The sequence below is a fragment of the Cajanus cajan genome, chromosome 6 (assembly GCF_000230855.2).
Source record: "Cajanus cajan strain Asha chromosome 6, NIPB_CcT2T_4, whole genome shotgun sequence".
Lineage (NCBI taxonomy): Eukaryota > Viridiplantae > Streptophyta > Magnoliopsida > Fabales > Fabaceae > Cajanus > Cajanus cajan.
In genome coordinates this window covers 51,129,468-51,153,865 of record NC_138522.1, presented here as the reverse complement: position 1 = coordinate 51,153,865, position 24,398 = coordinate 51,129,468, and the positions used below count along the sequence as shown (strand labels likewise).

The following is a 24,398-nucleotide window of genomic DNA, read 5'->3' as shown; positions in this document are numbered from 1 at the left end:
CCAACGGGGTATCCTGCCTTGTATTTGATAAGATATATATATATATATATATTAAAAAATAATAAATAAATAAAACACTACACTACAGATCTACTAATTAAAGATCAAACTAATAAATCGAAGAAGATCAATATTGAATTCAACAACAGTATCAACGTCGCGGTAACACTAACTCAAATGACGTTCATAAAAACAGCGTAGCTGCCACACAAAATACAGCAATTGAAATCCCATAAATACAAAAGGCTAATACATCTAATACCGATAAATCTTCAATGTTAAAATAGCCTAGTATGTAAACAGATTCTGGGATCAGCAAGGTTAATAATATCATCCGCAGCACCCTTCAAACCCTGCTTCACTATTACTCACGCCCACCAAGCAGTTAAGATTGCTCCCAATACAGTCTACTACGATGGCACTGCAAAAAATGTAATGCAGATCAAGTCAGAAGTATGTTGACTTAGTGGCACAAATTACAAAAATAAAAGATGAACACCCAACTTCTCCAAATGGGATAAAACAGAATCTCAAGACAACAGTAAAAAACAGAAGATTGATAAAGAATCTTACACATCAAATACATAGTCAGAATAGCAATTTCTTTAATGTTGACGAGATGTCATTATTTCATATTAATAAAAAAAATCAATCAGTATTTTCACAACGTCCAGAAAAATACATCACATGCAACTGACAAATGATTATTTGGAAGGAAAAACAATGATACAGTGCAAACATTGACATAAAGTTTATGCTTCAGAAAGATATTTTAAAGGAACTTGAGCAAAACACTGCTCAGGCATTTTAGAATAGTTCTTTGATGTATGCAAAGTGAAGCAAAAATCCTAAACATCCCTTAATAACTTTGTAGGATCTAGAATTGAAGCAATCCTTCAGAAAGATATTCTAAAGGACCTTGAGGAAAACACAGTTCAAGCATTTTAGAATAGTTCTTTGATGTATGCAAAGTGAAGCAAAAATCTAAAACGAAAGATACTAAATAACTTTTCAGCGTCTAGAATTGAAGCGTGGAATTGAAAATTTAGAAGAAGAAAAAAGTATTTCAAAAAAGAATCATATTTACACACTGAATTTTCATAGAATTACAAAAATAACTTGCTTAAGATTATATGAACCAAAACTGTAAAAAACGCCAACTCCAAATCCAGGAACTGAAAGGTTCTTAATAAAATCTTATGGACTCATCAATATTATCAAACTATGAAATGCAACAAAGTAAATTTTTAAATTGTTACTTGATAATTAAATACATTTTAATAATTTATAATTAATTTTATCATTGCATCTAGAATAATTTGTATTCAATTTAAAATTCGTTATATGCCCAAAGAAAAATACACACAGGGAATTTATGGGTTTTGATTCAATATCAAATTTGCCAGAATTGGAATCAGTTAAAACTTAAAACTCTGAATTATAGCTTCACTTTAGTAGTCTCTAACTGAACCATTATATTAAACTAAAATCAACAAATGAAAAATGACATACTATAGGTAGAGGTATCGATCTGCTCAGGGAGCTGTTTTATATCCACCTCAAACCTTGATTGAACCTGAAAAACACAACGAACACAAATTAGAAATGCTAATGTACACAACATAAAGAAAATGTCAACAAAAGTATCATACATTGTTGAGAACATCGACATCAGTAGAACACGAAACAAAGGTGATTGCAAGGCCTTTGGTGCCAAATCTTCCAGCTCGGCCAACCTGTACAAAATCCCTCAAAAAAACATAAGTCAACCTATACCTGATACAAGATTTTCGTGACAAAAAACTGACTGAAAGTGGAAAACCAAAACAGGTCTTATCTGATCATACCCTGTGCAAGTATGTGTCTGCAGAATCAGGCATATCATAGTTTATAACAATATTGACACGTTCAATGTCAATCCCTCTTCCAACCAAATCTGTTGCAACAAGAATCCTCGTATGCCCCTCCTTGAAACCTTTATAACGCTTTAACCTACAAATAACAAATGAAAATCATACACAAATGTCAACAGTTGACACAATCACATCCTTCCCTGCAATATGTAGCAACACTGAGACCAGAATAAAAGAACAAGTAAACAATATAAGCCACACAAACTGAATAAGGGAAGTGGCATTACCATAAACATAGGAGACACATGTAACTGTAAAATGGTTACTAAACACAAAACTACTTTAAGTTTACTAAATGCATACATAACTGCTGTAATGTTCACATAACTGAACTATAATTAGCACGAGGTAATATTAACACTTCTAAACACGCATACAATCCCACAGATATCCATGTGGGTTTTTTTGGGTTCATTCTAGTATTATCGTAAATACTACAAGGTGTATAAGCTAAACACAATGACATTAATTGTATCATAAAAAAATTTCCACTTCAAATAAAAAGACAGAAAATTGCAGTTCCCTCTCTTGAGATGCTTATATTACACTCTACCCCTTATAATTTCTCACTCTCTCTCGACATGAAAAATTAGCAAGTTTTTAACATCAACTATTAATTCTGCGACCTCAAAAAATAGATTTAATCTTAAATTTCAAAGCAGATAATAAAAGGTATTTCAAACTTCTTTTTATCTTCTAAAATACTAAAACCAATGCTAGGATGTTCAATAGAATCAATACAAGTTGTGGGTAACATGATAGGGTGTAGAGAAAACAAAAATATCATTGGGAAGCTCTTATCTAATTCATCACTATAAGTGGACTGTTAATACTGAAAAGGATTAAAGTGCGACTCATATTTATCTCCCCCAATGAAGAAGACTGTAATTAAATCGAGATAAACAATTTCATAATATGCTTTCCACTAATTCAATACAATCAACATATTGCACATTTGTGACTGTCTTAAATGAAGAGTCACGTCATTATTACTACTTTCTTCTAACATTCCTTGGCAAAAAGCAAAGCAAGAGCATATATACTCAAGGATCCAACTGAACAGAACATAGCAAGCCAAATAAAACGATTGGATCAAACAACATAACATAACAGAACAACCCAAATATAAGGACTGAATCATCAATAAATAATCAAATGGAATTGATGTTCCTCTGCAAACATTGATATCTATTAAACAAACCTCTCTTCCTGGGACATGCCCGAGTGAATACATATAGATGGAAAGTTGCACTCCACAAGTAGTTTGTCCAGTTCGGCTGCTCTACTAACACTTTTTACAAAGATAACAACCTGGTTAAAATCCAGTGCATCCAGAAGATCATTCAACTTTCGGTTTTTCTCCTCCTCTTTTAATTTGATGTAGTGCTGCCACGCCATTAATCAATGTTAGCTATGCAGATCACATATCACATTATTTTATAGGACGGAATTAATAATTTAAAATTTGCAAGAGCCTACCTGCACTAGTCCATGAAGGGTCAGCTTGGCCTCATCGTCAACATAAATTTCCATAGGCTGAAAGGAACAAATTTCACAGTAAATCATATTAGCGTCCTTCCTCAAGCTAATGAATCCACATTGAAATGAATGATGGATGCAGATCCCTTGAATGACAGTTCTTGTCCATCTGTTTTGTCTCTCCTTGCAGAAACTTTTTTAGTCACGCCAAGAAAGCCCCACTGAACTTGACACTCCCTAAAGAAAACTGGTAGAAAAAACCCAAAATACCCTAACACCCTTACCCTTCGTTAAAGAAAATGAATACCAAGCCTAGCCAAAAAGCCCATACCTGATGCACACCATTTATTAGAGACGAAACAGACTTCCAAGTTCCAACATGAACCAATAGAGGAAAAAAGTACATATGGCCTAACATAACCACTACTAAAACACATCCCATCCAAAACTTCTTTCTATGCCCAAACTCTAGCCACAAGCCCACCACACTCCACCGAGTGTTTCAATAAAAAATTGTATGAATAAAAAAACACTATACAAACAGAACCCCTGTCAGAAGAATAAATCGATGAAACCACAGCATTCTAAATATCTAGAAAACTCTCAGGGATTGTGAGCAGTATGAAAAAGAACTTCTAATTCAAGTAGTACTGGCCATGAGACATTACATCTTGCATAAATTTCTTGCAGACTGGACGTATTTCCTTGCTGAGCGTGGCAGAGAACATCATAACTTGCTTGTCATGAGGAGTCATCTTGAAAATGTCTTGAACATCTTTCCTCATATCTGCAGAAAGCATAGTAGGAACAACGAAAACCATACCATAAATACAAAATTAAATTACCCAAAACCAAAATTCCACTTAGTAGAGTGACTATCCGGCCATGAAACATACCCAGGGATTCCAGCATCTTGTCACATTCATCCAATATGAAATGTCGAACATTCTTTAAAGAAAGGTCCTTCTCCCTAGTCAATGCAAGTATTCTCCCCGGTGTTCCAACAACAATATGAGGACATTCATTTTTCAGCAAATCCTTGTGAACTTTGATGTTGACCCCTCCATAAAAGACAGCAACCTTGAGATCGGGTAAGTAGGTGCTAAACCTTTCAAACTCATGGCATATCTGCATAGAAGAGGTTGTACATCTTAAATCAGTAAACAACTAAATACCAAGTTCCATAACTTGGATGTATCAAGTCGCCAATGAGTACCTGATATGCCAATTCTCTTGTATGACACAGAATAAGTGCAGAAACTTGGCCTGGAACAGGATCAATCTGCTGCAAAGTCGAGAGAACAAAAACAGCAGTCTTTCCCATTCCAGACTTGGCTTGACAAATAACATCCATTCCGAGAATAGCTTGAGGTATGCACTCGTGTTGCACTGATGATGAAGCAAATAAAACAGGGCCGAAGGAACCGAGGGTAAGTAAAATAAACCTTTTCTGACGCTTTTAATTTCATTTGATAGCGTTACCAAAGCATGTTATTTCTCCAAAACAAGATGGTTAAACAAGTATTACCTGCATAAATAACAAATCACATAAGGATGACATAATAGACAGACGTGCACCATAAATAAAACTATTCTGTTTAAAGTTGAAACCCCCTAAATCCAAAAAATTCCAAAAGGATGGTACGGAACATGAAACAAAGCGTCAAACGATTTCAAAATAGGGAAAAAAAACAGTACATATTACAAATCAGCAACTCTAAAATCCCCAAAAGCATCAAATTAAGTGCAGACACAGCCTATAACAGCAGCAACTGTAAATAAAAGATGGGGGTAGTTCGATCTTTGCCTTCGGAAGGATGCTCAAAACCCGAGTCCACAATAGCGCGAAGCAGCTCCGGCTTCAAAAGAAAGTCTCTAAATCCTGAACTGTGAATTCCAACATATCCCCTGCAATAGGAAAGATAAAAGGATTAATAACCAAAAAGAATCTTAGATTTGTGTCTTGACCAAGCAACACAGGATGCACTTACTTCTTGGTAGCTTCGCCGTTGACTTTGGCTCCGACGGAATCGGGGGCCTTGTCTTCTTCCTCCTCGTAGTCGAGAAGCTCTTCCTCGTATGCTTCGTCCTTTGTTTCACCCATTTTCTGCGAATCACGAAGTCAATTAAATCAAGCCTTCGGACAAAATATTGTAAAAATCGAGTCGATAAATTGAGCTGGGGTTTTGCCCTAGAGAGAGAAATAGATAGGAAATTTCTAGGGTTTTGGAAGAGGGAGATACCTGCGAGATGAAGGATTGAGGAGGAAGAATAGGAGGTAGGGGATTAGGGTTAGAGTTAGGGTTTCACAGAGTCTGCAAAGTAAATTGTTAGATGAAAAAGAATTTGGGGGAAAAGGAACGGAGAGAGCGAAACCTCGACGAGATGAGCGAGTCGCAGTTAGTGAATGAGCGAGTGACGATAGGGTTAATGGGCACGAGGCCGTTTTATAGAAAGCCGCCACCGCCTTGTTTTTCTTCTTATGTTTATTTATTATTTTATTACTTTTTTTTTTCCATGGACCTATTATTTAATACCTATACCATTTAATGTTTACTAATATTTATTATTTACTTATTCAACTAATTATTCATTCTATTAGTATTATAATTCAATTGATTTTATTATAAAGGATATTTTTAACATATAAAATATATTATAAATAAATAATAAATAATTATTTTTAAACATAAAATATGTTTTAAATTTACAATAAATTTATATTATATTACAAAGTTATTCATAGAGAAATTATTTTCAAAAAATATTAAAAATTAATTTAAAAATATATTTAATTTAGATGTTGATGAAATAAGTTAGGATGAATTTATCATTATTATCTCATAAAAATTTAATATAGGATCAATATTAAAATTCTACTTAATTAAGATTATGTAATATTTAGAACATGTCGAATTAAGTCCTTATTAACATAATATATTAAATTTAATATATTACATACATCTATAAAAGAAATATGTATATTTTTTAATACATTTTAAGATAATTGATATGGATATAAATATTGTATAGTATTAATTAAAATATTGTGCATTAAGTTAACAAGTTGTATACGTAACAAAGATGATAATAAGTTAGGTCTTAAATACGAGTCTATGATTTAGAGTTGTCAAAGTGAATTTTGATTCATGAGTTAATCTGACAAATCTTAAAATTGGATAGGGTCAAGCCAAAAATATTGAGAAATTTAAAATTAGTCATAAAATTAAATCCAACTCACTTTCAATCCGGTCCACCTAGGTTTAATCCATGGTGGGTCGGACTCACTTATAACCCCATTAGCGCGATGAACCCAACTCACCATTAGGCCACTTGATCTTTTGTTATATATATATATAAAGTATCATTTTTTTGTAGATGAAGATAAAGTTAATGTTAAACAATATGAAATTGTTATATTTGCTCAAGCTCCAATGAAGTTTACTATTGATGGATAATCACTTTAATTACAATAATTTGTTATTCTTTGTTTTGATTATTTAAAATTGTACACTTTTTAAATTAAATTTAATATTGCATGCATGATGTTTAGTTTGGCAATTTTTATTTTAGATTAAAGATTATCTTATATTGGAGTTAATTTTAAATTGGATTTTTTTTTTTAAATTAGGTGGATTGATGTGTCAACCTGTTTAGCCTACCAACTCATAAAAGACCATGTTGAGATGAAAAAGTTTGAATGTTTAAAAAGGTGGACTAGGTCAAATCAGCCCACTTACTAAAACATTCATTTTGTAAGTATGAGAGTTGTAAGTAAAAGCTTGACTCATTATAAGAACATTTATATTATATTTATTGATATAATCCATAATGAACCTAAATAACTTTTTAGTTTGTGAAGTAAGTAACTTCACCAAATTTTTGAGTGAATTAAAATATATTTATTAAAAAAATCACACTCCAAAATCATTAAGCGTGAAGAATTAATAATTGTCAAACATTAATATATATATATATAGAGAGAGAGAGAGAGAGTAATTTTAAATAATTATCAAACATGTCTTATATTTTGGGCTATATTTTGATCAAAATAAGTATTAGATAGTTAGTTTAATTATTTAAACATATATATTTCTTGTTTCTATGTATTTTTTATGGTCTTTTATATATATATATATAGACGAGGAAAATAAGAAAAGAAAATGAAAGTCATAAAGACCCAAGTTGAAGACATTGAATCTATCATCCCTTTCTTAAGCGAACCAATTAGGTCACTTGAGTAACATAAGGCCAAAAACATATCTTAAAAGTATCATAGAATTACAAATGAGACTCAATAATATTTAGTTTAACTTGAGTTCGACATGAATGTTTTTTTTTTCCAACTCTAATTTTACTCGATTCAAACTTGTTAAATATTTGTTAACCCAAATCATATGAACCAAAAATCAAATTATCTTTAATTTTATACATTTCAAAATTACAATTTATTAATAGATTTCAAATTAAATATTTATTTAATTTTTAAAACATAAAAAATAATTTATTTTATTAGTTCTGTGAAGTCATAAGACGTGAGTAAAAAAAATAGTTATAATCAAAATCTACATAAATAAAAATTACTCTACATTATATAAAATAAAAAAAATCAATCAATATAATCATAAAATCTAAAATATCGGTTTCTTTTATTATTATTAACTTATAACTAAATTTTAAAAATTCTTTCAAAAATAAAATTTAAATAAAAAATAATTATATATTTATATATCATAGTGAATTTATGAATCAAACGAGTTAAAATATATATAACTCAAATTTATCTTATTTATTTATCAAACTTAATTTATCAAACAAATTAAATTAGCTAATTATCAATTTGAATTTTAAATTATTTTGAAGTCGATTAAATTCATTGATACACCTAAATAAGGGGTTGACAGTTGACACTCTTACGTGAGGACACATGCTCAAGTGGGACAATGCCAAGACCCAAGAGCCACAATACGACACGGAAGTGGTTCTTTTTTAAGGGTTTTAAGATCTTAGTGATAATCTGGATTAATTTATATATTTTTATTTTTATATAGATTCCATAACTTAATCAACTAATTTTTTAAAAAAATAATGATGATGTTATTGTAATTGAACATGATGATGATATTTATTATTTTTTTAAAAATAAAAATCAAATTAAATTATTTAAAAATAAAAATAAATAAATTAAACACATAAAAAACAAAAGCACTAAATCGAATAGTAATTTATTTAATAAGTTTACTATTATTATTATTTAGGTAAATTTGACATTTCTTTTACATAATTGATATTTTCATTTATTACATATTTTTAATATTGTGATTTTTTAAATTTATTTAAATACCCAATTCGTTATCTTTCAATATCTTTTCAAGATAATTAAGTTTATTTTTATGAATTATATTTAAGTACTTTAAAAAAAATAATTGAACAATCTAGTTTAATTGATTTGATTGAGAAACGAAGCAGCGAATGATTCATTAATGGTGTGTTTGGATGAGGAATTTATATGGGGTAATTCATTTATTTGAAGAATTTCAAATTCTTTGAGGTGAAATGCTTTGTTTGGATGAGGAATTTACAAAGAATTTGAAATCCAATCATTTGTGAAATTCCTTAAAATAGTAGAATTTCAAATTCTCCCAAAAATAGGAGAATTTGAAATTCTTCATATTTGTTTTTCTTATTTCACCTATATATTTTATCTTATCTCTTCATTTTTTTTAATTATTAGATATTCAAAAATATTTTTAAAATTGTTAAACATTATCTAATATTAATTTTTAAAATTATTAAATATTATCTAATATTAATTTTTAAAATTAATAAATATTTAAAAATGGATTAATATTTATTTTTATAAAATTTAATTTAAAAATCTCAACATATAAATATATTTTTAAAATCAATTTTACTATGATGGAATAAAATTATCATATTCAACCTAACAATTTAAAATTTAAGAAATTTGAATTGACTCATCCAAACAAAATATTTTAAGAATGATAGAAATTGAAATCAAAGTAATTCAAATACCAAGAATTTAAATTTCCTTGAATTTATAAAATTCATCGTCCAAACACACTGTAAAAGTTGACTCATTTCAGAATCGGTAAGCATTTGTCATTTGTCAAACAAATATAAAACTGGTAAGAAAACTAGGATTTGTTTTTAAATCCGTTTTGTTTACTTATAGTTTTAATTTAACCTAAAATATTTTTAAGATAAATAGCGTACTTATTTTAATATTTCACATAGATAGAAAAGTTATTGTTAACTATTATTTAATTCAGATTATTTATTTATTTAAAAAAAAAATTATCTCACCAATTTTAAATAATTTAATTTGATCCTTTAATTTTAAAAAATGTTAAATATTATTTTTCTATTTTTTTTTGGTAAAGAATATTATTTTTCTATTTGATTTCATTGTTGACATTAGTGTTAAATTATGTACTATTATTTATGTATTGTCCAGTCTTTTATTAAATAAAAACCCATCTAATGTTAAATAAAATATTTTTAAAAAATTAAAGAACTAAGTTAAACCATTTTAAAATAGTATGAATAAATTAAATCCTAAAAATAAATAAATTAATTAAATATATAATTTAACCTAATTTTTTTCTTAATTTTTTGGAGCTTAATTTATAATTTTGGTGAGTTTTGGAAGTTATTCACGAACACTTTGGACAATTTTGCATAGGAATTTAAACTTTAATTATTCAAAAAATGTCAATAAATTAAACCCTAAACCTTGAAGAATGAAATGATTTATTTTGGTTTGTCATAGGATTGTCTTAGACAATGACACTATTATTGTGTATATTTTGTATATGTTGAACAACGTGTAATTATGAGCAATAAATTGCACTTTGATGTTAGTTATATACCATCTAATCTTTATTTTGTAATGACAACAAATTTTAGTCTATCTATTTATCTTTCTCTCTCTCTCTCTCTATATATATATATATATATATATATATATATATTTTTTTTTTTTTTTTTTAATCGTTAAAGCCCAAAAGCTTTTTTAGGTGAAGTTTGGTCAGATGAAATAAATATGCATCTAGACAATGTATGGTTAAAGCATAACTAAAGGAAATTGTGTGTTAGAATTTAGCCTTAACAATTTTAGTTTTGCTTATAGATTTTCACCTTCACCACCATCACTTTCTTTACTTTCACTAACCAACTCCTCACTATTATATTCATCATCATTTTGATTGATTTTGTCATGGACATTAGGTATATGGTCAAAGTTAGAACCTTGTGACTCAACACCAAAAGACCATCACTCTCACTCCCACTCTCACTTTCATCACCGACATCAACATGAACTTGCTCAACATTTGATTCATTGTCCCTAACTTGTTCACTACCACCAATATGATAATTAACACCAATTTGCTCAATGTTTGACCTTGTTCAATTATACCAATCTCTGCATTCCCTTGACTCTATTGAATTACTTCACCTTCATGAATGACAATAATGTGTTCCTTAGTAGCAATAAGTTCTTTGACAACAACTTGCTCAATAATTTCCTCACCTAATAGCTTTTTTGGTAGCACCCTTGATTGTTCTTTAAGTTGGGGTACTTTTCTTTTCCATTGCTACAATTTTCTGCTTTGGTGAGGCATTCAAAGGACCTACAACATGTTCTTCATTGTTTAACAAATACTACCACTCAACTCAACTTTTGACAACGTGTACTCAACATATTTTCTTATTTCACAATTATTCTTAATGCATGATTTCTCAATTCTATAACATCATTATTAGACTTGAATGATTCCAATTTCCCTTTAAAAGTAACATTTTTTGGTTTCCACCACAATTTGTCATCATCCTCCTCCTTTAATATACCTTATGCTTCATAAAAAGACCAAGTATCCACGTCTTGACCATGGATAGCATCAACTTTACCACCATCGTAATGCAACGATGGTTTAAATTCAGACTTGCCCATGTGATGGGAAATCACCATGAATGCCATATTACATCAATTTAAAACGTTGTGAAACCAAGAATAAAGTGCAAAAATGCACAACATGAATTTTCTCACCAATGCAAATGTTCTTTATTGCATAACACGAACATGGTGATGTGAATTTGTTGAGAGTCATTAGTCATTGACACACTGTTAAGAGTCACACCTGAGTACAACATCGTGGACAAAAAATACTATTTAGACTAATAATGACTATGAAAACATCATTTTAAAACGATGTTCAAACAATGCAAAATTTATGCTATTATATAAAAATAGTTTCTTACAAATTTAATTTTATAAAAAAATGTAAATGCCAACTATACTAAGTAATTACAAATATTGATGTATATTTCATTTGGCAAGTAAGACATATTACTAATGTTGTATAAGATTAAGGACTAAAAGTAGAATAATATGAAATTAGAGGATTAAAAAGATAATTTTAAATTTTGAGAATCAAAAACAACATTATCTCAAATTTTAAGAACTAAAAACATATTTAAAACCAAATTATTTTTATTATTTACATTTTATAACTAGAAAATCAATACAAATCTAAATCTAAATATTATATTTGCTATTTTGAGTTGAATTGGATCTATTATAACTATTGTTGTGAAGATCAGATCGAATTGAATAGACTGATCGAATTGATTTAATTATGAACCAATCCTCAATCGGTTCTATTTGACTAGAAAATCATTATGCATCGAACTGGTAGAAAATCGGTAGAATCGATCCAAAATCTATCAAAATTGCCTTGAATTTGTCTAATTAATTTTGTTTTTATTTTTCAAATTTAATGTAAATTTTTTTAAATAAAAAACATATTTAATAAAAAATATAAATTAGAATAACTTATTTTTTAAAATTTCTCTCATAAATATAATTTAATAATTTATATTAGTTTTATAATTTTTAATATATTTATTTTTTATAGTTTATATTGTATTAATTTGATATTTTTTATTCTATATATAAAATTGTTATTATTAATAGACATTTTTATATTTGATTAAAACTTAAATTAAATATTGTATTATATATGATTTAAAATTCTACACATATATTAAATGTTGATAATTTATAAATAATATTTTATTTTAATATTCAGTATTATAAAATTATAATATTATATTTATATAATATTATTTTTATGTTAATAATAAAATTATTATTATTATATTAATACTAATTTAATATGATTAAACCATTAAATCTTAAACTAGTCTCTAAACTAAGTTAATCACGATTTAATTTTAAAAACATTCATCATAACTCCCGAATTCCAATCTAAACTTCCAAACATAATTACACAGCAGCCGCATAATCATACAGTTACAATTTTGTGAGTCTAACACATCCTAAAATTATTATTTATAGTTAGTCATTTATAATAATTATAAACATTCAAAACTCCATTTTAAATATACATTTTATATACTTAAATTATATATATTTTTGTTAAAATACAAGTTTGGTCTATTATGTTATTTATTTGTGTTTAGATTTGATCTTTTAATATTTTTTTAAAATTTTTCTTACACATACACATATATATATGATGAGAGTTCAAAAGACACCGGTGTAACTTTTATTAAGTGTTACACCGCTTAATAACTTTATATTAAATGTGAATTTTGTAAATCCAACCGTTAGATTGAAAATTCATATCACTTTATATGTGTATATCAAATTTTGTTAAAATTGAACAACAATTTGAGGGTAATTAAATTGTTTAAATATTTTAGTATATTTTGAAATAAATATATTACGTCAATTTTATTTTATAAGAATGAAGTATCAAATCATCTTGAATTAATATAAAATTTTGTATATATGATCTAAGATATATAAATTTTCAATCTAACGGTTGGATTTACAAAATTTACATTTAATATAAAGTTATTGAGCGGTGTAACACTTAATAAAAGTTACATCGGTATCATTTGAACTTTTCTTTTATATATATATATATATAAAATAAATATGTTTAATTTTATGAGGATAGAAAAACACTGTCTTAACAATGAGCATCATATATGGGAGTAAAAAAAATACAAAAGGTTAACAAATCTAATTTAAAATAATTTCAATAAAATAAATTTGACATTTATCATGTTAATAAAAAAGACAACGTAAATTCTTTTAATAACATTAACTAAAAGATTAAAAAATTATAAATGTAGAAACTAAAAGAGATATCTTAATCTATAAAAATTATAAAGAATTAAAAAAATTAAATATAAATACTAAAAAATTTATTTTAAACATAAGGTAAAAAAAATAAAAATAAGTGAGATTATAAAAAGTAAAAATATATTTTAAAAAATTTAATAACAGTGGAGTAACCCAACCTGTTTTTACGTGTGTTGGCTCACTTGGGCTTCTCGGTTACCTCTAGGTTCCCTCCGATGCCCTCGAAAAACAAAGATAAGCAGGCTTCCAATTTTAAAGCTTGATACCATATCGCATTCAAAGCGGGCCCTATAGGACAGAAGATGATGCCTGATAACGAAATGCTTTGGACATATTTGAGCTCCATCCTTACCAGAGAAAAAAAATATCTGAAACCAATATCTCAATCCATTATTCTGTCCCTCAGTTTGACTGTTTGAGTGTATAACAACAACACTGCATTATCTAATCCTCACCGCTTCAAGTGTTGTTCATTACTCAGCCAACTTAAACAAATTTTAGAGTATATTCTAAATCTTCCAATGGTCCCTGCCATGTGCCTAACTTCCCCTAGAACTACACCACCACCAGGTCACCACCCTTGGCGATGCCTTATCTGTGCCTGTGTTTGTATACACTGTGTTATCTTGTGATATTCCGGTTTTATGCTAACCTATCTCTGTATTCAAACTTTAGAATGCTTAGGTATTGGTATAGAAAGCCATGCAAGTTCAAAGCATATTGGAGTGTTCCATGGCCCTCTAAATACCAAATATCGCTTTGTCATTGCAAAGGTACATTTGTATATGCTCATAACTTTAGTCTAAAATGTGCTGCCTTGAGCATAATGATTTGAGGTAGGTAGTTATGTTTGCATTGGCTAACTTACTAATTAGTTTTCTATTCATGTAGGCTGCAAAAGGCAACCGAAACACAAAACCGAATAGTGTGATTTGTGCTGACTGTGATGGAAATGGTAAGATGGCCTCTGACTTTACATGGCTAGTAGATGCAAAGTAATTTTTCTTGTTATTTTTTTTTCCAACGGTTAGCACATCAAATAGTCACGAGTTACGTGTATGAAAAGACATCTGTCGAGAGATGTTAGTTCCTTTGACATGGTAGGTTGAAGAAGACTAAAACAAGAGAAAGTATCTAGAATTAGTAACTTTTGGTTTTGTTGTGTCATGTGTGATCAACAGGAGCTGTTCTCTGCTCTCAATGCAAAGGTAGCGGGGTGAACTCTGTTGATGTTTTCGATGGACGGTTTAAAGCTGGTGACTCGTGTTGGCTTTGCGGGTACCTAAATAAACCATTCTATTCTAAATATTTTTTTTATGAGCTCTATCTGATACACAAAAACCTACTTGCTAGTCTGTTTGCATTCTTAAACTAAACTTGAGTTGTTCCGAATACTACAATGAAGCCCTTCCATTAAGGTCAACTTTTATAGCCTGGAAAGTGAAGTAGGGAATTTTGACAATGGTTTAATAAACAACCGTTTGTTTTTCTTATTGGATTCCATCAATCATCTTACAAATTATTTTTTCTCTTTCTAGAGGTAGGAAGGAGATGTTATGTGGGAATTGCAATGGAGCAGGCTTTGTTGGTGGCTTCTTGAGCACTTATGATCAGTAGGGATCAAGTCCTTGTTTGTAGCTAGGGATAGCTCCAACTACTTTAATATCACTCTAGATTTTATATTTGGTAGTTCTCAGTTCACTTGTATGTAGCCATAGTGATTGCTTAAAAACGAATAGACAGAAATATGCAATATTATATTTGCCCCCTTTGTAAACAGGTTAGCTGTCACAACACTCATATTTTTGTTGTCACCTTGAGACTTGGGAGAGGGGATAGTGAGATAACAATGCAGCCGACAGAAACAGCAAGAGAGATAAAAAGGAATGCTAAAATCAAAGATTGCTGAGAAAAACCAAATAGAGAAAGATACAAGAAAATGCCTGTACAAAGAAGGAAAGGTGAATCGAGTCAAAGCAACAAATAACAAGAAGGATGAAAACAAAGATAAACAAAGGATGAAAGTAGAGAAAAAAACAGGAGAAATGAGATTTTAAAATAATGCAACGGAGTCTAAGAAACTGAACAATAAGAAATCGCCAAATAGTATGCATAATTTCCTTTCCATCCTTCTTTTGTTTCATATGAGAATCTACAAGTGAAACAGGGAAATGGATATGGATCCTTCGTACACATGACAAATCATGTCTAAATTTTGTGTCTATTTCTTTTCTAATAAACATTGATTACAGTAGATTTGAAGATAAACACGATAAGATCCATGTTATTCTGGGGAACTATTTGGTTGCATTCCCTAGTGCAGTTATTTTTTTGTTCAATCCTCTTGCAATTGCAAAGCCTAGTCATGCAGAGGAGGCAATGAGAAAATGCTTACTGTCGAGCTTCTACCCCTAATTTCTTCCAAGCTACGCAGTGCTGATAAAGTTAGTTTGGTGAACGTGCTCTCCATGTTTTCAATTTCAGCAAGTTCTCTGGGAACATGCATCAGCGTCTCTTTGTTTTCATTTTCAGTCACGGAGCCACATTCATCCTCCTCATAATCCTCACCAATTGAAAGCCAGTCATTGGTGAAAAGAATACTCAGTATCACCTCACACTCCTTTACAAGCTTGTTAAGCACATCAATCTTGAAAAAAGGCTGGTTCAACACATCTTGGATAAAAGGCAAGCGATGTAGTGCACCAGTTCGCTTATCATATTTCTTTATTATCTTCACTAGACCTGCAAAAAATTCATCATTAAACTCCTTAATCTAGAATATTTCCCTCACTTTGTGTACAAATGAAGGAAAGAAAATCCGATAAATGCTAGCAATATACTCACCGGTACTTTCTTTGACTCTTTCTAACACATTCTTTATTACTGATAAATAAAATACACGAGTTCCACTGAATATATAGATCTTATTCCTAGACTAGTGAAACTCAAATGGATTTCAACCATGATAAATGTTAGTAATATACTCTCTACATACTTTTTTGAACATGTGCCGAAATTTATTCAAAATCACCAACTTTTGTTGATGTCACCGCTTATTTAACTAGTCTCATTCATTGGTTTTGTAGTTCCCAATTCTTAATCCAAAATGTATTATTAGTACTCTTCTTCTGACTAATAAGAAAAAGCATGTTAGATAGTTTCAGACATTCTCATCAACCACTCCTAATGAAAACACACTAGTGAGGAACAATTGCATTCATGCATGAGCTCTTAGAACATGCCTGTGTAGTTGAGTGCAGTATAGTTCTCTAACAAAACCATCTCCCCATGAAAATCCACTATTTCCCTCCCTAGTGACATCAACTCCACGTTTGAATCCACAGCTCTGGCAACTCTGTCTTGTAACTCCTGCAACACAACACGCAAACCATTGCTCTTAAATTCACAAACCAAAAAACATAAAAAAAAAATGGGAATTTGGAAATTGTGAGACACAGTTACCTTCCACTTGATGATATACTCTTCTTCCTTGTCAACAAAGAAAGCATTAAACTTATCAATCTCAAGCTCCAAAAGGTGAAGGAAATGGTTAAGCTCTTCAGCATCCAAACGGGGTGGAGTGAGTGCATCTTTAGGACACATAACCTTCAACAGTTTCTTCAAGTCTTTGTAGGACAAGAATTGGTCACGCCACTCGGGCAGGGTCTGCTCGATCTGGCTCTTCAGGATCTTCCAGAACTTCATGGCAAGAAGTCAAGAACAAACAACACTTGTTCTATTGCTCAGTTTTGCACAAGGAGATGTTAGTGGAGTTGAGTGGATTAGATTAAAAGTAAATAAAGGGAAAGAAATGCTATTGTTCGGGTTCCGGAATCGGAATATTAATGTTCAAGTTGGAATATCCTTAATGTTCTACACGCAATGTGCATAGGTTTCGCCGGTTTCTTTTGTCACTGATAATAGTATAATTCTATTATGTTCCTTTAGTTGCCATGTTGCTTAGGATTGATCAAAATTCACTTGATGCCCAAATCATAAAATGTACTGTAGTGAATGGACCACGATGTTGTACTTTTGCTATTGATGGATCACATTCACATCCAATAATTCTATGCTAATGCATTAAACAATAATTCCCATGTTAATGACTTCATGGATTAGCGCATAGCAGCAGGTTAAAAATATTTTTAATTTTCTAAAAATTTTAAATTGAGAATCTTGATTTCTTATATTTAGTAGTTATTTTAAAAATATATTATTAGGAATATAGTTTCTTAGAATCATTTTTATTTTATTTTTTCACAAAATCATTCTTAAGATGAGAGGCGAGAATTCAACTTTTCTAAATTAAGAAAAAAGTTTAATACATGTAAAATATTAAAATATCTTTTTTTTAAATAAAATTTCTCTCTCTCTTACTCTCACTCCCTCTTCCTCTCTCTCCTATTTCTCTTTCTCCATCTCTCTCTCACTCTCCCTCTCCCTCTCTCTTTCTCTCTCACTTTCACTCTCCTTCTCTTCTTCTCTTCCGTTTCCTTCCCTCTCATATCTCTATTACTTTTTTCCCTCCTTGTATTTCATTATTTCTTGATCTTATTAATTTTAATAATATTATTAAAGTTCTTTTTGTTCCTACGGTTATTTGTTTACACTTTTTATTTATTTATTTTTATTTGAATGAAATGAAATAATATATTTTTATCCTTCTTAATTATTATGTAACATTTTCTTTGTTTATTTCTTTTATTGAATTTAGTATTTAAATAATTTTAACTATAAGATTTCAACTTTTTAAAATAGTTTAATTTCATATTTATAATAAGATTTGAGTAAATAAATATATTTAATGAGTTTATTTTAATAAAGAATATTTTTGTAAAAAAGTATTTACCTACCCAGGAATAAATTATTGTAACCAAACATAAAAATCTTTAATTTTCAGGAATGATATATAAATATTTCCAAAAATATTATGAGTAACCAAACATATTTTAGCTATTCTTAGGAATCATGATTCTTAGGATTTGAAATTCTCCCATAATCATGATTCCTAGGCATAAAAAAATTTATCTTCCACCAAAATTTCCTTAAGAGAAAGTTTTCCTTATAAACAATTATGATTCCTAAAAATCACAAATTTCAGAAAGTACGAATACAACTTTTTTGAAAATGTTGAAAATTTCAAGTTAATTTTCAATAGAACCTTTTTGAATTTTTAAATTAAATAATAATTTTATTAGATACGATTCTATGAAATTTTGTTATTTGAAGTTTTTAATTTTTTTTTATTTATCATATGAGAATCTTTATTGTTTAAATAAATCTGATTACTTTTATAACAATAAATTGTTGTAAAAAAAAGTACACTAATGAATCAAAGAAATATATATATATATATATATATATATATATATATATATATATAAAATTCAAAAATGTCAGAGATTAGCAAGTTTAAGTTGTCATGATATTCTCTCTTTATATAAATTAAAATAATTATTATGAATTAAAATGTTTTTAAGAATTATTTTCTAACAAAATATATTTAAGAGTTTTTCTGCATTGAAAACGATTTTAAAAATATTTTTTCATAAAATTATTTTTAAAATTTTCTCTTAAACATTTATCTTTTTTAATACATTTTTTTTTATATTTTTAAATTAAATTATAATATATTTTTTTTAAAAAATGAGATTCAAAATGACTTTATATCATAATATAATTATTTATCATAAATAAAATAGTATTATTTATATTTTTATTCATATGATGCAATATTATTTATTGTTAGTTAAAATTATTAAAATTATAAAATTATGTCTAATACTCATTAAATAATATCAAAGATTTAATTTAGTAATTTTAATAAATTTAGTTAATAATAAAAATATTAAAAATATTTTACTAGTATATTTCTTTTATCTTGTAACATGTGTTCCCACAAGAAAAAGTTAACCAAACAATTTTTAAACTTTATGACCTTAATTTAATATTATCTTTAATTCTAATTCTAATTAACATAAAAAATTATTAGAAAAAAAAAATTAAGTTAATTATTTTTAATTAATTTTATATAAATTTCAATTTTATTTTAAAGATATATTTTTTAAATAGTTATTATAGATTTATAGTTAATGTTTGTTATAAGTGAATGTATATAAAATAGTTAATAATTAATTGAAAGTATAAAATAATTTTTTTTAAATAACTTTAAAATTAATGATTATTGCGATGTGAATTTATAGAAAATATTCATTCACTTTAACATTAATTATATTCTAGTCATAATTCATTAGGATGTTGGTGGTTGGAGAAAAAAAGTTAAGATAGTTAGATTAGAAGCATAGGACTTCGATTTGATCTCTATTACAGCACACAAATCCTATATAAATAAAATGTTTTATATAATTTTTATTACTATAAAATTATTCTTGTTATTCTTTAATAAGATTGACTAAAACTAAAATACGTGAATTAATATTTTCATATAATAATTATCAATATTGTAGTAAAGAAAATCAAAGCCAAAGCGAAGTAAAATCATGAATTAATGATTAATGATTATATATATAGTATACGGTTTATAAACCCTTTAGAAAACTTTATTTTATTTCTCAAATGATTTTATTTCTTTCCCAAAAATAAAATGTATATATTTTTTCTTCTAATTTTATAATTTTAAATAATGTTGAAATATGTGTAAAAAAATAATGTTAAAATTAATTTAATTTATAAATTATTATTTTGATAATAATTTTTAAATACTTAATTGTAACGATCAACCGTGATCACCACACTATGTAGAATCACTACTTTTAACATTTAAAGTTAAGTTATTAGAACGTACATGATTAATGGAGGAATCATACCATACATATACATATTATGAGTATATAAGTAAAACAACCAAATTAATATATGTGTGTATATAATCCTACATCTTAGTGCCAATCAAATACACTTATACAAGGTACATCAGTAGTACCACCATAAAAAAGGTCAACAACACCTGCCCACATCAACTCCTCTAGTATAACTATAATATGCTCTCATACAATATATGATCATCGTAGTCCAAACCACTATGAAAACAAAAAGGGTAAGCTAGAGTTCGAAAGTATGTACATATAGAAGGCAAATCTATACTATACAACAATACATCATATATCATACATGAAAGCTAATCACATCTAAAACAAGCATGTACCTCCCCCACTCATGTCCCAAAAGACATCAAAATGCACATGAACACACCTCAACACACATCATATGCAAACACAACAATCAATGCGTCGTCATGCATTCACATATGGAGATCTTCTAATAACATGAGTAGTCTAAGTAATTTTCACCCTACCGAACCAACCCAATCGCTTTCACACCCGAAGTGTCGACTCGATCATAGCAAAATGGGATGCCAATCCCTCACCTGGTTGCTCGGGTCTCATCATTTACACTATGAAAGTCCAGTTCCACCATCAAGAGTAATATAGTTGGGTATAAGCTTACCATGACCTTGACATACATTACCAAGTCACATATGAAATCTATCCACTAATTATTCTCAAGGAAACACACAACCTTTCGAGGTACTTGGTTAAGGGTTGTAGCCTTCGACATTCTACCTTACTCAATCACTAACTAAGGACTTAGAGGAGATTCAACACACCTCAAAACTTACTCCAAGAGACACATCTACTCAAAGAGGATTTTTTCAAATAGTAGCCTACCTAAGCACCACTCCAAGATATCCTATGTGGGATCTTCAGTTTTTAAAACAATTTTCTCTCCTCAAATCCTAAGTTAGCCATCATGCTTTAATTTCACATCACATTCTTAGCATTCATATCTCACCATGCATCTATTATATACATCACATCTAGTCAATGCATATAAAACTCAATAACATTAATCATGTATAACATATAAATGCTTAATACCTCGACCAAGAATAACATACCAGTGCTTAATAATTCATACAATAATATCATATCAATGCACCATCATTCATTCAACAATATCATACCAATCATACCGAGCATATCAATGTTCATCACCATTTCAAAATCACAAAGATAGCATATTAATGCTCATTATCATTTTAAATACACAAAGATAGCATACCAATGCTTATTATCATCATCCTACATCCTACAACATGCAATAGACATAAGTATTATATTCATGTTCACCAAATTCACCCATCATTGTTAGTTGTCATTTTTACTTGAATTTCATGAATATTATTGTGTAAAAATTGGCATGCTTTCATTTTTCCCCTTTTAAATTGCCCAAGGATGTGAATATTATATATAAATATGTAAATTATGTTATAGAAATCCAATCGAATCAAATTATAGTAAGTTTTTGGTTAATTATGATGGTTTTGCTTTGTAGGTTAAGAGAAGAGAAATCAAGACAGAGAGAAGAAATGAAGTTTAAAAAGACTCATGGAAGAAAATATGTTTATTGTAATACCCAATTTTTTTTTATCAAGGGCATTTTCGTAAATTTTCTTAAAGATAGAGGGTGTTTGGGTAACTCGGAACGGGCTGTTCCGAAAGCGGAACGGGCCGTTCCAAGCACCAAAAAGAAACTAAGTTTAAAGATTGAGAACGGGCCCAGAACGGGCCGTTCCAAAAGGAGAACGGGACATTCTGGTTTTGGAACGGGCCGTTCTAGAGGGAGAACAGGTCGTTCCAGAAGGAGAACGTGCCGTTCTGGATAAGTCTCAGAACGGGCCGTTCTGATTTTAAAACGGGCTGTTCTGCTTTTTGGGAACGGGCCGTTCCAAATTTAGAACGGGCCGTTCCAGTTCAAAAATTTGCGTACATATGAAGGATTCGAAACGGACCATTCCGAATTCAGTACGGCCGTTCTGGGTAACTCAAGTTGCCTATAAATAGGAGGTGGGGGGGTGAAAAATTATAACTGGAGAGAAGAGAATCCTAGAGAGAGAAAGAGGAGAGAGAGAGAGAAAGAAAGAGAGAGGAGGAGAAAAGAAAAAAGGAGAGAGAAAGAGGAATCCAGTAGAGGAGATTCTGCCCGAGTTTCGGTCCTTGTTTAAGGAGAGAGGTGGAGATTCTGCCCGAGTTTCGGTTCTTATCTAAGGAAAAGAGAGGAGGAGGTTCTGCCCGAATTTCAGTTCAGGTTTATCCAAGTAAGGGTAGTGCTTATAAAATTAATCTAGTACATATGAACATGATAGGAATAGTATAATTTTAATATGCTACTTTATGTGGAGATTTTCATTTCACATAGTATAATTTGGATCAATTGATGGTTGTTTTAAATATTTAATTATTTATATTATTATTATATTGACAAATTGGCATGGTTATGGTTATGTTTAATTATGGAATATGCTATGTGTATGTGGTTTGGAAAAGTAAATAGGACTTAAAGGAGTAAGGTTATGGTATGGATAGATCTCTTGGTGAGATCAGGATATAATCTTTGGAAAAATATGGAATTTGGGAATCCCATGGTGAAGATTCCAATATGGAACTTTTCCAAAGATTATATGATAAACCACTTCAGATGTTAGATGGATTCTGAAGTACTCCTCTAAGTATTCTATTTGCTACCGGTATGGGTCTAGGCCGAGTCATACCGATGGTTGAGGTGGCCTCACCAGGGTTACGTGACAACGTAATCCAATTGTATATTTTCCATGAGAGGTTAGGTGTGGGACATGTGTTGATGACATGTTTCACCGTATCAACACTTGGTTTGGATGGTGTTGAGGCCAACATTTGGTTTGGATGTGTTGGTTACATCATGGATTATACAGTGGTGTGACTTTGTTTTGGATGTGGAATATGTATACATATGGTATGGATTGTATACATTGGTTATGGATTATTTTATTATCATAAAATATGTATACATTGGCATGGACGTGTATATATTATATTTTGGGTTGGTCTATATTTAGCTTGAAAATGACTTTTTGGTCTGGATAAATACTGTGGATAAATATCTGTTTAATGATATTTTATTATGATGTACTATGGTTGGTTTTATATGTGCTAACCCTTATATTTCCATGATGTGGACTGTGATGATCTCACTATGTGGGGGAGCAGATCAAGTATGAGGCTTTGGGATAGCAAGGAGTCTTTTGGATAGCTGCTTTGAGAAGTGGCTAGGTTTAGAGCTTGACCAGCACCTAGGGTGTCTTATTTTGATGTTTTCATGACGTTGTAATTATATTATCTTTTTGGATTATTGTATAACTTTACTGAGGATGATGACTCTGTTATAAAAGATTATGTTATATATTTTGGAAACAATTTATATGTTATTGTATATTTATACTCTAGCGTAGTTGGCTTTTGCTCTATTTTCTTTATTTTATATTATTTTATTTTGGTTGGTTATTGATGTGACGGCCTAGGGTGGGTCGTTACATTTATCTCTATCAACTCAACAAGGCTTAAGCTATATTAGAAGGGCTTAAGCCATTCCAGAGAAATTAAGATTACAATCTGCTAAAAAAAGGCTTAAGTCATTCCAGAAAGGCTTAAGCTATTTTAGTTCCTTCAGGGTGAAGTATTTAAAAAAAGGCTTAAGCTATTTCATAAAGGCTTAAGTCATTTCAATTCCTTCATGGTGAAGTATTTAAAAAAGGGCTTGAGCCAACCAGAAATAGCTTAAAACAATTTGTGGCAGTAAATGACCCTTGTTATAAATCATAACATATAAAAGGGGGAGAAAAGAAGAAGACGAGGGGAGCTTTGGAAGAAACGACACACCTGAACCATCTCTTTCTCTCTAGACTTGAAGATCATCCAAGTTGAAGATTTTGGTGGGGATTTCGACGTTTTGGGAGCGGAATGATGACA

General features: G+C 29.5%; 3 protein-coding genes across 4 annotated transcripts; 1 reads left to right on the top strand and 2 right to left on the bottom strand.

Moving 5' to 3' along the window:
• Positions 1–91: 91 nt before the first annotated feature.
• On the bottom strand, positions 92–5,822 carry LOC109817662 (DEAD-box ATP-dependent RNA helicase 15). Its single transcript, XM_020382983.3, has 12 exons — positions 5,636–5,822; positions 5,384–5,499; positions 5,200–5,300; positions 4,609–4,781; positions 4,289–4,520; positions 4,061–4,179; positions 3,393–3,449; positions 3,115–3,299; positions 1,848–1,992; positions 1,653–1,736; positions 1,513–1,576; positions 92–421 (listed from the first exon to the last, which is right to left on the bottom strand). The coding sequence occupies exons 2-12, from the start codon at positions 5,494–5,496 to the stop codon at positions 411–413; spliced, it is 1,284 nt and encodes a 427-aa protein (XP_020238572.1). The 5' UTR covers positions 5,497–5,499; positions 5,636–5,822; the 3' UTR covers positions 92–410.
• Positions 5,823–13,975: 8,153 nt separating this feature from the next.
• On the top strand, positions 13,976–15,369 carry LOC109817669 (protein BUNDLE SHEATH DEFECTIVE 2, chloroplastic). 2 transcript variants are annotated; one of them, XM_029268684.2, is made up of 5 exons: positions 13,976–14,160; positions 14,275–14,363; positions 14,482–14,545; positions 14,772–14,868; positions 15,129–15,369. In XM_029268684.2, exons 1-5 carry the CDS (start codon positions 14,112–14,114, stop codon positions 15,205–15,207), a joined length of 378 nt encoding a protein of 125 aa, XP_029124517.1. In that variant the 5' UTR covers positions 13,976–14,111; the 3' UTR covers positions 15,208–15,369. The 2 variants fall into 2 exon arrangements, with proteins under 2 accessions (XP_029124517.1, XP_020238581.1); XM_020382992.3 differs by having other exon boundaries at positions 13,981–14,160; positions 14,266–14,363.
• Positions 15,370–15,694: 325 nt separating this feature from the next.
• On the bottom strand, positions 15,695–17,505 carry LOC109817668 (SPX domain-containing protein 2). The gene is made up of 3 exons (XM_020382991.3): positions 17,053–17,505; positions 16,833–16,959; positions 15,695–16,332 (listed from the first exon to the last, which is right to left on the bottom strand). The coding sequence occupies exons 1-3, from the start codon at positions 17,293–17,295 to the stop codon at positions 15,950–15,952; spliced, it is 753 nt and encodes a 250-aa protein (XP_020238580.1). The 5' UTR covers positions 17,296–17,505; the 3' UTR covers positions 15,695–15,949.
• Between the last annotated feature and the right edge of the window lie 6,893 nt (positions 17,506–24,398).

Excerpts from the sequence above, each read along its gene's own strand:
- LOC109817662 (XM_020382983.3), bottom strand. The coding sequence starts at position 5,496 with ATGGGTGAAACAAAGGACGAAGCATACGAGGAAGAGCTTCTCGACTAC. Across the intron at positions 4,521-4,608 it reads CAAGAGAATTGGCATATCAG|ATATGCCATGAGTTTGAAAG; the intron begins GTACTCATTGGC and ends TCTTCTATGCAG. Across the intron at positions 1,737-1,847 it reads CAGACACATACTTGCACAGG|GTTGGCCGAGCTGGAAGATT; the intron begins GTATGATCAGAT and ends GATTTTGTACAG.
- LOC109817669 (XM_020382992.3), top strand. The coding sequence starts at position 14,112 with ATGGTCCCTGCCATGTGCCTAACTTCCCCTAGAACTACACCACCACCA. Across the intron at positions 14,161-14,265 it reads TAGAACTACACCACCACCAG|AATGCTTAGGTATTGGTATA; the intron begins GTCACCACCCTT and ends TTCAAACTTTAG. Across the intron at positions 14,869-15,128 it reads GACTCGTGTTGGCTTTGCGG|AGGTAGGAAGGAGATGTTAT; the intron begins GTACCTAAATAA and ends TTCTCTTTCTAG.
- LOC109817668 (XM_020382991.3), bottom strand. The coding sequence starts at position 17,295 with ATGAAGTTCTGGAAGATCCTGAAGAGCCAGATCGAGCAGACCCTGCCC. Across the intron at positions 16,960-17,052 it reads AGTATATCATCAAGTGGAAG|GAGTTACAAGACAGAGTTGC; the intron begins GTAACTGTGTCT and ends GTTGTGTTGCAG. Across the intron at positions 16,333-16,832 it reads TACTGCACTCAACTACACAG|GTCTAGTGAAGATAATAAAG; the intron begins GCATGTTCTAAG and ends AATTTTTTGCAG.